The 14825-nt window shown below is 51.8% G+C and overlaps 1 protein-coding gene across 1 annotated transcript; it reads left to right on the forward strand.

Annotated features, from left to right (window-relative positions):
* The first annotated feature begins 7454 nt into the window (after window positions 1-7454).
* On the forward strand, window positions 7455-14533 carry GFI1 (growth factor independent 1 transcriptional repressor). The gene is made up of 6 exons (XM_030868664.2): window positions 7455-7569; window positions 7889-8071; window positions 9698-10179; window positions 10301-10438; window positions 11490-11655; window positions 14355-14533. The coding sequence occupies exons 1-6, from the start codon at window positions 7455-7457 to the stop codon at window positions 14531-14533; spliced, it is 1263 nt and encodes a 420-aa protein (XP_030724524.1).
* The last annotated feature ends 292 nt before the right edge of the window (window positions 14534-14825 follow it).

Raw genomic sequence — 14825 nt, forward strand, 5'->3', positions numbered from 1 at the left:
TGAATATTAATACAAAATTGGGTCTTACTCATGGCATAAGTCTTATACTAATTTTTTTATCTCCAAATTTCTCCTTTACCCCATTTCCCAATTTTTGCATATGTTGGTAAAAAAGCATTACCCACTTTCCATAAATGATGATACCCTCAAATTTTATTCTGACTTATAGTGTCATTTGAATTTTATTTTAAGAGTGGAAGGGAGACAAATATATTACCTAACATTTCAAACATTTCAATTAAGGCATCACGGAGTTATCATTCTGCATTTATATTCCTTGAATTCATATAATTTAGAAAATATATATATCTCTTATTTCTGTCTAACTTCACTCACCAAAACAGCTAATCCAAAGACAAAAATTAAATAGTTTTTTAATAGCAAGAGAACAAAACCATAGCAATATGACAGGGTGTGGACACTGTCTCACAAATACTTCTTGTGCATAAAATAAAAACCAGTTCTATGTCTGGTCTTTTATCAAGGTCTAACTTTTCCATAGTTGATTTTTTAAATCTTTTAACTGTTTGCTAAGTGATATGAATTTTTTTGGCCTGTGCATTACACAAACATGCTATCCAAAATACTTTTTCTGGCATGTATCAAAAGCCATAAAAAATATTCATTGTTGGATCCAGAAATTCCACACTTAGAAAGATATCCTAAAGAAACAATTTAAAATGTGGGCAAAGCTATAGCCAGAAAACTGCATTACTTAAAATAGTAAAAACTGAAAACAAGCTAAATACTAAGACAGGCATGATTAAGTAAATTATAGTAACCTACTTGATAGAATTCTTTTTATAGCAGTTGAGAATGATAAAAGACAATATAAAAGCAAGGAACATGATTGTTACAATTTTTATTTAAATAATTTTTACTATAAAATAGTTTTTTGTTCAATTAAAGAAATCTGAAAAAAGAAAGAGAATAGAAAAAAGAAATATTATCCAGTGGAAAAAACAGAATACACACTTGTATCTGTGATATGATTACAATTACTTTTTTTTTTTAAAGAAGCAGAGCAAAAATATTAGAATGTTGTCTTGGGTTTCTTCTTTTCTTTCTTTATCAAACTGTATCTAATATAATTTATAATGAAAAAATATATTTAAAAAATAAAGCACCACCTTCTTATAGACAAAATCTCTTGTCTGGTTTACAGAGGAGCCTCATGCCTAGTCCCATCCTGTGATTTTTTTTTTTTTTTCTTTTTACTGTGTGTATTAAACATTGATTTTACTCTCAGTATCTCTCCCACAGCTACTCCTCAGCCAATAGCTCATGGCATTTGATACACGGGAGGCATTTCTTGTTTTAAAGATGGGTAAACTAAGTTCTGAAACAAGTTAGTTATTCATTTAACTTCCCCCAAATAATTCCATAGAATATCTAGAAATGAAAATAGATCCTTGATTCATTTTTTCCCTGACCTTTGATTTTAAAAAAAAATCCAAGTCCCTGCAAATTGCTGTCACAAAGTTTACTTATGCAAAGTTGAACAAATTGAATTAAGACATGGGACAAGGAGGTTAAACCTAGGACACCTTCACTGGAGCATTCTTCCATTCTTGGTGCCCAGAGGATCCTGTGAAGAGTGGAAATCAAAGGACTGCTCCATGGTCTTGCAAGATTGGTAGGTACTCTGACTTTATAGATGAGAAACTGAGGCTGCGAGAGTTGAGCCAATTTGTTCAAGGTCACAGGGCTAGTAACTGGCAGAACAGAGATAGATACCACAAATGACCATCAACAAAAAGCGTAGACTCTCTCCCCTCCTGATAGCATTGCTGTGAGGATCAAATGATGCAAACATCACAGAAATGTATGCTGGAAATGGAGGCATCACCCCTCCTCAGGATCACCCATTTTTCCTATGCCTCCCACAAATAGAACAGAGATGGTAACTGTAAAGCTTTGTGAAAAAAACAAGAGACTGGTAATATCCTGTTACAATTTTCTTTTTTAAAATGTCTCAAATCTTTTGTTGTAAGGAAATTCTGATCTATGAGATGCTGCTTGAAATAAATGAGCCACTGGCCAGAACTTGGAAATGTTTGCCATATGAAGAAGGTCATTTGTTATTTGGCATCTGTAGATACATTATTATTGTTATTTAATAATAATTAGTAAATTACTGACAAAATTAGTAAATTTAACATCCTCTTTTGTGAAAACCAGTATTTATAGATAATTATGCCCCAAGCCTACATTCTGCTTATCATTATATCCAGCTCCAAAGGAATATTTGGGGGGAGGGATTCTTCCTAGATTTAAAAAAGTGTACTTTTCGGGAGGGGGGGCTTACTCTCTTCACTCTCCGTTTAGTGGTAAATGAGAGGGAGTCTGGAGTAGTGGGAAGTCAGGTTCATTCTATCATCACTTCCAGTCCTGGCCCTATGCTGCCCCTTGGTAAGTTTCTTAACCTTTCTGGGTGCCCCTCTTCTTACCTTTCTCCTCTGTCCCCCCTAAGCGTGAGAATCACTTTCCAACACTATGCACCTGATAGATAACCTGATCTCAATGGCTGAATATTTTTAATGTGTATTTATTTATTTGAATTAGTAATACATCTACATGGCTCATAACATAAAGTATGTAAAGGGGAATTCGGTGCCATTCCCCTCCCACCTGCTCCTTTCTGGGTGTCCCTGTCCCAGTCCCTAGTTTTATTTTGCAAACTCAGAGGCTGTGAAGGGCAAACAAAAAAAAGTAAAACAAAAACAAAACCCAAGATGACTAGATTTACTCTGAATGAACAGGATTTATTCTAAGGTGATTATTGGTCCCCTTCAAAGTCTCCCCATGTTTTCTGAGACTTCAAACAGCGACACTAAACTACTAACTAATCACAGCACAAGAAATTTTGACTTTGAACTTGTTAATGTGCAAAGGAAATGGTTCAGCCATTTCTCTAGAACTTGGCTGATAATAAATTTTCTATGGTCCCATTTATCATGAAAAAAATTTTGTTTGGTCTTTTTTTTTGCTGTTGCATAAGACAGAAGGAAAAAAGAAAGATGTGTTTTCTACTGCTTTAAGATTTTTATACCTTAGGCCAGAACAAAGCACACAAATAAAAACTTTAACAAAATGACCTTAATTTCCCTTCAGCTAATTCAATATTTGTAGTCCTTCTGATTAAGATTGCTTACCTCTGCATTTATTTATAAAGAGTATGTTAAGCAAATGAACAGTGGTGTAAGGAGGACAGTCACACAATTAAGATGCGTGTATGGTCCCGCACCTGGCACATAGTAGGTGTGCAGTCATTGCTGTATAAAACATCTAAATTATTAAAGCATGCTTGAAGCACGGCAATAGTAGTCAAATATTTTCCACAAACCTTTAGATTTACAATGCAAATTAAAAATCATTTTTAAAAAGCATTCTCTAAGGACTTTTTTTGCATGACAACTTTGGATTAATCTAAAAAATAGCAAGTTATTTTGCAAGAACTGAGGAACACCATTCCCTTCTCCCGGTATCTGACACTGGAAATTTATTGTGCAGGAAGTAGTGATCAAAATCTAACTCAATTCATTTAGGAAAGTAAGGTAATTATAACGATATCCATCCCCCTTAAGGAAAGGGTTTAGGCTTTAAGTACACACCACAGGCCACACTCTATGGATGATGACATACAGTCCAGCGTTGGAGGTCGCTGCATTTTTTTTATTCATGGGTGAGGTTTTAATTTTTCCTATTCTACTACGATTAATTAGTGAATTAGTGCCATTCACTCATTTACTCCGTCCACAGACATTTGCTACGAGCCCACCAGGACACAAGGCTGTAGATCCACCCCTACCCTCATGGAACACACAATCCCAGCGAAGAATGACTTTTTAATAATCAGCAGGGTAGTGCTTTTATGGAGCTTTACCGCTCGCGTCCCGACTAGGTGCCTGGGTTGACCTCAGGCGGTGGCGGAGCCCGCGCCTGGGGTACGGCTCTCCCTGGTTTGCCCCGGCAGGGCGGGGTCAGCCGAGCAGCCGCCGTCGCTGCCCCCGCGCGCTCCCTTCCGCGCGGCCTTTAATTTCGCAGCTCCGACCACCGGAAATTAGCCGCCGGCCGAGCGGACCCGGCCCAGCGCGGGTGAGCGCTACGTGGGGAGGGCGCGCCCGCCAGCCCAGCCGGGCGCCCGCGGGACGCGCCGCCTGCGCCCTCTCGGCCGGGGGCTCGGCGCTCGCCCACCTCTTCCAAATTTAACCATTACCTAAATCCGAAGGGAAATGAGCAAACCTCTGGGATTGGGTGTCAAGGTATTTTCAGCCTTGTTGGGCGTATTTATCCCGAAGTGTTTCCACAACAAGCTATTTCGGGGCCGCGGGGCAGGTTTCGCTCTGCGGACGCCGCGGCCACTCGCCGGGCTCCAGGCCGGCGGCACCACTGGCGGGTGATTCACGGCCCCGACCCGGGGGCGGCGCAGCCCAAGCAGGCAGCGGGGTTGTGGGGGGGTGTCCCGGACCAGATGGGCGGGGAGGCTTCCTCGGAGCTGGGCGCTCCCACCCCCTGCGCTCCAGTCAATCTGTGTCCTGAATCTGTGACTTCTCGCTGCGGAAGTCTCCCAGGAGCCAAGAATAGTTCATTTTCTTTCGAGTCATTTCTAGTGCCTGGGTGTTTGGGCCCTCCGGGTCTCCCCATCTCACGCCGTCCCGCAGAGAAAAAACGGGGAGGGCCGCAGGGGAGGGCGGCTAGAAAGGCCAGGCCCCCGTCCGCCTCCTATACCCTTGCGCAAAGGGGGAGCGCGCCCGCCGCCCGACTGGGGCTTGGGGGGCAGGTCTGACAGGGCTAAGCGAGCTACTCCTTAACGCTCAGGAAGTGAAGCTTGTGGTTTTGGGGGCTGAGCTCGGAAGATTAAAAAAGGAGAGAGAGAGAGAGAGACAGCGAGACAGCGCGGTCTCTCCCGAAAGCAACTCAGTTTGAAAACTCTCGGAGCGCGATACCCGCGCCCTGACCCCGCAGGTAGGTCCGCTGCGCCTCCCCCCCTAGCGGGGGCGGACGCAGGAACTGGCGGGACACCGACACTGCGGGGGCGACCAGAGGGCGCTGCTGTTTCCCACCCTATGCCGGCCGCAGTTTGGGAACCAAAAGAGCTCTATCCTCTTGGTCCCCGCGCGACCCGCACAGAGGGGCTGGGGATCTGGCTCAGGGGGCGCACGCCAGGCGGTTTGGTGGTTCTGCAGAGGAGCGGGATCCACCGGGAAGGTAACATCTGGTGGGGAGGCGGCGGCATTTGGGCTCAGGAGGCTGCCCGCTCTGCGCCTCCAGCTCCCGCCTTCCCAGGCCCTGACCGTGAAGAGAGGCCCGGCTGGCCCGCGTGCGCCGAGGAGGCTGCCCCGCCCCCGGGCGCCAGCTGCTGCGAGAGGTCGCCTTCCCACGCGATCAGCCCTTGGTCCTACCACCCCTCTACCTATTCCACCCTCCCAGGAACGGACAGAGCCAGCCAGGATGAAAAGGAGGCGCAGGGCTGTGGCCTGAGTCGGGAGGTCGCTTCCGTGCCAGTCAGTACAGACTCAGTGGTGGCGGGGACAGCTCACCACCCCCTGCATTCCCGCCCCTGTCCCGCTCCGCGCCAACGCAGACCCAAACCGCAGCAAGGCCCTCGGGACATTTTCACCCCATTTTCCTTTTCCTCCGAGTTTTCATGGTTGTTTAAGAAATTGGTTTTGGATTTGTGGTGTCTAAGTATACAGCCGACGGAGCAGCTCACCCCGGGGCGCAGGGAAAACTGAATCGGCAGTGCTTCGCCCTATGGCAGCCGAGCACCTCGAGGCCTCCTGAAGCCCCGACCCTTAGGGGCCGGCCCGGGTACAGGCGGGCAACACCCTCAATCCTAGGGGCCTTCTGGCGTTTAGGACACGGGAAACGTCACTTGAGACTCAGCTATATGTCCCAGCTGTCTTTTCTCTCAAGCCTGTCCATTCCTCCTCCGGGGAAGGGGACACAGTGGGACGTGGGGCGAGAACTCGTGTTGATTCCGGAGCGCCAGCCGGCAGACTTAGACTCTGTCCTGCATCTTGCTCTGGGAGCCGCACGGTACCTAGTCTGGCAGAATAAGTCGCGCGAAGCTCAAAGATGAGGGGTCCTTCCCGGACCCGGGATCCCCAGGGCCCTTGTTTCTGAAATAACCAAGACAACCGAGAGCTGCGGTGCCCGAAGAGCCTGCAGCTCGCACTTGAACCCGTCCCCCATCGCCTTCACCCTGAGAGAAAGGCAGATTCGTTTTCCCCAAACCTCCTAGCCCGCCAGGTCCCGCCCCCGGAGCGAGCCCCAGGAAAGGCCGTAGGCGCTGCCCCGCCTCCCCGCCGGGCTCAGGTTTCGACCCCGGGATTAGGTGAACTGATTGGGGGGTTAATGAGAGCGGCGTAGCGGGCAGCTAACTCCCTCCCAGACCCGCGCCCCGATCCCGACTCTCTAGCTGCTGCCAGAGCAGCCTGCGCTCTCCCGCGTCCTCTAAACGGTTGGTTCTCTGCGGACTCCAGCACACCGCGCGTTTCACAGCCGTAGCGCGCGAACCCGGCTCGACTTCCCCAGGGCAAGGCTTTTGGTGAGCAGAACGGAAAGTGCTTTTTCCCGGGACTTTGTTTCCGAGGTTAGGTCTCCATGGTCTGGTGTGTTTTGCGCCGACCCCTGCCTGTTCCCTCCGCACCCGCGTCTCCGGGCCAATTTATTCCCCGCGTGGGGTACAAGTGAGGGGCGATCAAGATCACCGGGAAGCGAGTTCTTCCCGGGGCCTTGATTGGTCCTCTGCCACTTGCTTCCCTACCTTCCTGCTTTCTTTCTCCGGCCTTTGCTTCCCCCAGTCCTTCTGATGCAGTTCCCCCGACCCCGCCCCTCAATCAGCCGGAGGCATCTCTCCCCTGACCCCCTTTCACCACAGTCTGTAGCCGGCTCTTGGAGGGCTTGGTTCTTTGCCTCAACTCGGTCCGCGACCGTCGACACATTCCGCTCTCCCCCGCCCTAAATTGGTCCGTGCGTCTACGCCTTTCTCCCCAGCCCAAGAGCGGATCCAGACAGGCAGTGTGTGGTCGAGTTGGGGTAACTGGCCCGTTGGGGACTTCGGCTCTCGGAGAGTTTTTACCAAAACGAGTTTTGCTAGGGAAGGGGAGGGGCCGAGGGGCGTGGGCAGGGCAGAAGGAAGAGGCCTGAGTCTGAGCCCGGGGACGGGTTTTACCGCTGAGCGGCGGCGGCTGGCTTGCGCCACCTGTCCGAGTGCCACCTGGTGAGCGCGGCGCAGCGGGGCCAAGCCCCTCCTCCCGCGGGCCTTCCTCCCTCCTCCCTGGCCCGAACTCTGTCTACTCCGCTGCCCAGTCCCGGGTCTCGGAGCGTGCTGACCCACGTTTCCACCCTGTTCTCCTCTCGCAGGTCTCCGCCTGGCTGGGGCTTACGGTGGGCTGACGGAGGCTCCAGGGACCCTTGGAGCAGAGTGGGGAGCGCGCCCGACCACCATGCCGCGTTCGTTCCTGGTTAAGAGCAAAAAGGCTCACAGTTACCACCAGCCGCGCTCCCCGGGACCCGACTATTCCCTCCGCCTGGAGAATGTACTGGCGCCAGGCGGAGCAGGTGCGGGGCGTGCGCGGGCCGGGCGGGGCCGCTCCCGGGGCCATAGACTCTGTGTCCGCCACACCATCCCCCAGGAACCGGGAAGGGCGGTCCCGAAGCCCCTTTGCTGCCTTTTTTGTTACCTACCTTTCAGGTTCCTTCCGGGCTTGTCGCCTAGGTGCCAAGGCCTCTCTGCTCCCGCCCTTGGATCCGGGAGGGTTCCGGCCGGGTCTGGGGAGAGCTGAGGGAGCCCAGGTGCCACGGTCTGGGGGGCACCGCTTCAGAACCATCGGGCCCATCCAGACCCAACCTGAGCCCCTATCCTGCCTCCTCTCCGCAGACAGCACCTCGAGCACAGGCGGGGCGAAGGCGGAGCCCCGGGGCCGTTTGTCCCCCGAGTCTCAGCTGACCGAAGCCCCCGACAGAGCCTCCACGTCCCCCGGCAGCTGTGAAGGCAGCGTCTGCGATCGGAGCTCGGAGTTTGAGGACTTCTGGAGGCCTCCGTCGCCTTCTGTGTCTCCAGGTAGGGACCCGTTGGGAGCTCTGGGGCCCGGGCGGCAGAGACCCAGCGGTGAGGAATGAACCGGAGCGGCTTTGGGCACAGAAATGCCAAATGGATGGCGGAGAGTCTTTCCGAGAGGAGGGAGCTTGTTCTTGGGCCCCGCGGGGAGGCAGCGGCTTTTCTGGGACAGGGACAGCCTGCTCGCGGGGTCGGCTGCTTGGATCCCAGGCAGTGCTGGGATCCCAGAATCCAGACCCCCGAGTCTCAAACGGAGACCTGGGCAGTCTGAGAGAAAAGTGTCGTTGCCTTTAAAAATTAAGCTCGCTGCCGCGGCGTTGGGCCTGGCGGAGCGGGGCGCCAAGCGGGAGGGACCGGTCCGGGACGAAAATCTCGGCCACCCGCTAGGTCTTCGCAGGCGCGGATTGGGGGCCTATTTCATTTTTCGTTCTACCAGGTTGGCCCCGCTTTGGGGACCAGCCCGTTGGTTTCATTTCCAGCCAGCAATCGAGCTTCGCGCAAACCGACTACACGTTGGGTGGGAGCGAGTCTCGGGTTCCGGCGGTGGGGAATGGAGAGCGCAGAACAGCGGGATTCTGCCAAGGGCCGGTTATTTCCAGATTTAACTTACTAGTTTTAAAAGATACCCCCAACCCCGTCCCAAACTCAGTGCGTCGACTTGGCTAAAGAGGGTGCGTCTGGGAGCCGGCGACCCGAGGGTCCTTCTTGGCTGTGCAGGACACCGCCGCGCAAGGACTGGGCACCGCCGGAATCTCCGACGGAAACTCGAAATGCAGCTTCTCATTGAAGCGGCTAGCCTGGACTGGAGTCTGCGGTGTGTGTGAACAGATTTGTAAATCCGTATGCATTTAGGGAAAAGTATATATTGGTATTTGGTTTTAGCAAAATTCGCATGGGTCGGGGTGCAGAAGGCCGTGAATTCGGAAAGCTGTTTGTCTGGCAGGTGGTGACTAAACCTTACATTGTAAATCATTCCTCTAAGAAATTCGTGGGAATTTTTTTTTCCCTCTGTCAAATGATGACAGGACTGGGAATAGGGAGTATTTAGCAAGCCCGAGCCCCCTTCCCACTGGCCCTGCATTGGGTATTTAATAACTTTGAGAAATGTTAACGCCTTCCCGTTTTTTTATTTTTGTTTCTTCCCAGACAGATATGTCTCGGATAGGCCGGGCCGCATTTTATTGGTCCTCACTGCCTCCCTCCTTCCCGACTCCGGGAAAGAAAAAGGACGGAGTAGGAACACGTAGGGGCCGGGAGAGCGCCGGGGCTGGGCCCTCTGCCCACAGGCTCCGTCCAGGGCCGGAACGGCCGCCGCTTTCTCCTCCCGCGCAGCTCCGCTCTGCTCGGAGCATTTTTGAAGCGTGGCGCGTCTTTCTCTATGGGGCCGCCAGATGTGCTGGTCCAGCCAGAAAAGTTTCTGTGTGCTGCTTTGTCGCCTCCACTGTCCTCGAGGCCCCAAGGACCCGGCCGGCGTTTGAACCTGGGGGCTTCCCTGGCACGCAGCGAGAGGCCTGGCGCACCGAGTGCTGCACAAGGGCTGGGTGCCTGGCACTTCGCAGACACACCGACTGGCCGACACCGCCGGGTCTCAGGCCTGACCTAACCGGACGCCCTCTTGTTCCTCCACAGCCTCGGAGAAGTCGGTGTGCCCCTCGCTGGACGAAGTTCAGCCCTTCCCCCTGCCCTTCAAGCCGTACTCGTGGAGCGGTCTGGCGGGTTCCGACCTGCGGCACCTGGTGCAGAGCTACAGGCCGTGCGCGGCCCTGGAGCGCGGCGCCGGCCTGGGCCTCTTCTGCGAGCGCGCCCCGGAGCCAGGCCACCCCGCGGCGCTGTACGGCCGGGACCGGGCTGCTGGCGGCGCGGGGGCCGGGGCACCCGGGGGAGGCAGCGCAGGAGGCGGAGCTGCCGGCGGCGCGGGCCTGGGGCTCTACCGCGACTTTGGGCCCGCGGCGGCAGGACTGTACGAGAGGCCGGCGACCGGCGGACTGTACCCGGAGAGCGGCCACGGGCTGCACGGCGACAAGGGCACCGGCGTCAAGGTGGAGTCGGAGCTGCTGTGCACCCGCCTGCTAATGGGCGGCGGCGCCTACAAGTGCATCAAGTGCAGCAAGGTGAGGCTCCCTCGCGCCTGGCTTTAGCGGTCCCGCGCCCCCGCCCCCGGCCCGCGCCCAGCCAGCGTCCGCGCCCCTCGGCCCCTCTCAGCGGCCCTCTCCCCGGCCCCACCCGCCTCAGGTGTTCTCCACACCGCACGGGCTCGAGGTGCACGTGCGCAGGTCCCACAGCGGCACGAGACCCTTTGCGTGCGAGATATGCGGCAAGACCTTCGGGCACGCGGTGAGCCTGGAGCAGCACAAAGCCGTGCACTCGCAGGTAAGCGCGGGACGCACGGCCGCGCGCCGCCCTGCTCAGGTTTTCGCGTTCCGGCATCTTCTGCTTCTTTGTGCAGCACCGACCGCTCTCCGCCTGGCACCTTTCTCCTTGGACTTGCCCCGACTGCCCCCAGTCTCCTCTGCCACGTCCCCTTGCTCAGACGTAGGCGTGCAGGGAAAGGTGCGTGGTTGCCGGCTCAGGGCTCGAGGCAGCCCTGGAGTTTGGTGTCACATCATTGTGAGACTCCAGAATGTGATCCCCATCATTACTTTGGGTTTGAGAAGGGCTTGTATGCACTCTTGCAGCGGATATGTCAGATTTATTAGCGCTGTTTCTTGGCCTCTTTCTTTTCACCAAATGGCCGTCACTTAATCTGCATTGACCCCTCCTGACTGAAGAAGAGGAATCTCAGCTCATTTAGAGCATCCAGTATTTGTCCCTCTGTTCTTTCAGTTATTCACTTATAAATATTTGTTGCTCAACTTCCAGGTGCTAGGTACATGAGAATCCAGTAACACACCAGGTCCCTGACAGGATACCCTCACAGAGATTACAGTTTAGCTGAGAGATAGAGGCTACGTAGATAAGCAAATAAGTTCACAAGTAACTATGACAGAAGAATGCTTACTTACAGAGACCTATTTACTAAAAAGAGTATTCTCCCGTCTCCTTCAACATCCACACTGGCTGGGGGGAGGGGGGAGGAGCCTCTCAAGTGACTGAGGTCTAAGCCTTCTGTTGAGGAGGGTGGAGAAGTGTTTGTAAATTGGTGTCAAAAAAGCAGGGTGGGGATACGTTTTGGCCAAGGGGTGTGGAAGTTTGTGGCTGAAAAGTGTTTGGGCTGAAAAAGTGTTAAAGGGGTAGAGGATATGGGTGGGAAGGGTGGAGGTTGGAAATAAATGGGAGGAGAGAGGATAATAGGGCAGGCTATGGGGAAGGGGAGTCTGAAGGAAGAGAGAGCCCTAGCTTTGGGGATTTTAGTGTCAGGTTGGTGGTGAGGAGAATGGCAGCCTAGACCATTGCAATAGTAATCACCTCTTTCTCTCTGCAGGAACGGAGCTTTGACTGTAAGATCTGTGGCAAGAGCTTCAAGAGGTCATCTACACTGTCCACACACCTGCTCATCCACTCAGACACCCGGCCCTACCCCTGTCAGTACTGTGGCAAGAGGTTCCACCAGAAATCAGACATGAAGAAACACACCTTCATCCACACTGGTGAGCTGAAGGCCCTTGGCTTGTGGGAAACACCTGTTGAGGGGTGGAAAGGGGGGGTGGAGGTCATTGTTTTTCTCCCTGAGGCCAACATAATTCACCTTCTTTGTGATATTCTTGCCCCAGAATGAGTGGTGGAAATGGCCTTCCAGATGGAGTTAATCACTGCATGTGTGTTAAAAAAAACAAAACAAGAGGCACAGATTCTCTTAGGTTCATTTACATACGTGGTTCTCCCCAGAGAGGCTTTGACTGGGGGTTATATCTGAAGAACGACTCAGCAGGTCAGCTGCAAGTTTTCTATCCTTGCAAAGAATATTTTCCTCTAGTTTAGCAGCTGCTCCAACTGCTGCCTGCTCTAGGTGAAATGTGAAGCTCCAGGGTCCTCTCAGAGTGTTGCTCTAAATGTTTACCTAGAGATTGAGACTTTCTCTAGGGCTATCACCCAGCCTTTTGGGGGAGGGTCTTATGTGTGACCTCTTGGCTGCATTTTTAGGAGTCTGACAGCTTATTCTGACAGAGCAAGGGAAAAAATGGTAACTATTACTAGGCTTTTTCTGCTAAGCGCTTTTAAAATGCATTATCTCATTTTATGCTCACAACAACTCAGGGAGGTAAAGACTACTCCTTATCCCCATTTTAGAGATGAGGAAAGTGAGGCACCCACCCAGGGTCATATTGCTAGCAAGTGGCAAAGCCAGGACTTGAATTCAGGTCTGTCTGCTCTCAAATGTCTATCCTGTTGACCAGTGTTTATTATATTCTATTTTCAAAGCCAAGGGGATTGGTGGATACAGAAAGCTTCTATTCACTTATTGCCCTTTTCAAAATATCAGCCAGTTTGTCATAACAATGATAAGCCTTTACCCATTATGATGCTTTATAATGTACAAAGTGCTTTCAAATCTGTCTCTTCATTTGATTCTTACTGCCGTCCCATATAGTAGAAGGAGCTGCTCTTACCATCCTGAAACTCAGAGAGATGGAATGATTTACCAAAGGTCAGACTGAGAGTAAATCATAGGGCTGTGGAATGCTCTGGCTTCCAATCCTGAACTCTTTCTCTAATATTTTGATTGTGTGTAGGTGGCAGGTTTAATGCCAGGAGCACTCTCTTAATAGTCAACAAGACATTTACACAAGATCCAGAATTTTATTTTATTTTAGAAGAGGAATACTGACTTAAAACAAATTGCAGTGTGTTCCAAACAATCACCGTTGATGTTTACAAATATGCTTGGGCAGAGTAGATGCCCCCGTCAGAAAACCTAGAAAAATATCCTACTTTAATCATGCTCTCTTGCCTGAAATTTCCATGCAACTCGCTCCTTTTGAGTAAAGGTATTCAAGACGCTCACCAAAATGCAACTAGGATCTTGACTGAATGAAACATTAAGCCCTTATCAAACATTTACATTCTAGCTAGAATTCGTTTCTCAGATTTATTTGACCCTAAGGGATAGGATAAGTTTTGATGATTGGTTCCTTATCAAGGAAACCTGAAGCACAAAGATAGAAAGGGGTACAGCAAGAGGAACAGAGGGTTCCTCAAAAACAGACTTCATCTATTTTGCATTTTTTCCAAGGCCGAACCCCGACTATAATGCCATGCTGAGGCTATTTGGAAAATCATGCTACTTTCCCAAATGTTAAACAGCATTTGAATTGGGGGGGAAAGAAACCCTTTTCTGTTACTTATTTAAAGGTACTTTATTTTATTTATTTATATTTTTGGCTGCGTTGGGTCTTCGTTGCTGTGGACGGGCTTTCTCTAGTTGCAACGAGCAGAGGCTGCTCTTCGTAGCGGTGTGTGGGCTTCTCATTGCGGTGGCTTCTCTTGTTGCGGAGCGCGGGCTCTAGGCGCCCGGGCTTCAGGAGTTGTGGCTCGCGGGCTCTGGAGCGCAGGCTCAGTAGTTGTGGCGCACGGGCTTAGTTGCTCCGCGGCATGTGGGATCTTCCCGGACCAGGGCTTGAACCCGTGTCCCCTGCATTGGCAGGTGGATTCTTAACCACTGTGCCACCAGGGAAGCCTATCTGCTATTTATTAATCTATGGTGAAGAGTTGCTGGTATATAAAGAATCCTGTGTTAACCTCGTAAAAAGAGAGTAAAATCAAGATAGAAAAGGATCAGCTGCCTTAAGAAATACTTTGTGACCCAGATGTGGATTTTTTTAAAATAAGACTTCTAGAAATGCCCATGCTTTCAAATACATCCTGTTGTCCTCCAAGAGCAAGAAAGAAGACAGGCTCACTGGTCCATACAAACCAACACCCACTTGGAAACTCAGATTTGAAAACTTCCTCTCAATTAGAGCAGAGTCACGTGGTTTGAAAGACAGCACCCCGGCCCCTTGCGCTGAACATCTGCTGTGGGAGCTCTCTACTTCTAAAGCCCAGGGAGTCCTCCCAGGGCGGATTCAGCTGCGTGTCTGGGGAGGGCACGTGGCCTTTGTTGTTTCCGTTTAGCAGGAAACGGTTTGAGGCCTCTGGCTGGGAACCCCCACCCGGAGAGTCTCCCTTTCACCTGGTGCACCCCTGTCTTCCCGGGACTTGCACTGCCACACACGGCACCCTCCAAGCTGCTCAGAGGCCCTAGACTGTGGTGCAGCCAGCCGCTGCCAAGAGCTTGCGGGTCACAGTGAGTTCCCTCTAGCTCTATCATAGACTCATGCTTCCTCCCCTCCCCCTTCCATCTCTGTAGGTGAGAAGCCCCACAAGTGCCAGGTGTGTGGCAAGGCATTCAGCCAGAGCTCCAACCTCATCACCCACAGCCGCAAGCACACAGGCTTCAAGCCCTTCGGCTGCGACCTGTGTGGAAAGGGCTTCCAGAGGAAGGTGGACCTCAGGCGGCACCGGGAGACACAGCATGGGCTCAAGTGAGCGCCTCGGCCGGCTGCAGGTGCAGTTACGCAGGCAACACTACGGAGGGCAGCCTCCCCACTTGCCACCAGCCACTTCCGCAGATCCCACCAGGGTGATCCCCCTTCCCTTTTCTCCCTGGAGCCGCCAGAGGGGATAAGTTACCTTTTGAAATTTCAGCCTGGAGTGGGAACCGAATGACTGCCTGGGTATGGGACTCACCCAATAGGCTCCTCTACATCTGAAGACTCCAAGTGGAGAGGCAATCAGATAAAATACCGGGCCTCACAGTCCTTCCTATTCCCAGCCCTGT

This window comes from Globicephala melas, chromosome 1 (genome assembly GCF_963455315.2).
Source record: "Globicephala melas chromosome 1, mGloMel1.2, whole genome shotgun sequence".
Taxonomy (NCBI): Eukaryota; Metazoa; Chordata; class Mammalia; order Artiodactyla; family Delphinidae; genus Globicephala; species Globicephala melas.

Coding starts and splice junctions, on each gene's coding strand:
- GFI1 (XM_030868664.2), top strand. CDS start 7,455: ATGCCGCGTTCGTTCCTGGTTAAGAGCAAAAAGGCTCACAGTTACCAC. Junction 7,570..7,888: donor ACTGGCGCCAGGCGGAGCAG/GTGCGGGGCGTG, acceptor TCCTCTCCGCAG/ACAGCACCTCGAGCACAGGC. Junction 10,180..10,300: donor AGTGCATCAAGTGCAGCAAG/GTGAGGCTCCCT, acceptor CACCCGCCTCAG/GTGTTCTCCACACCGCACGG.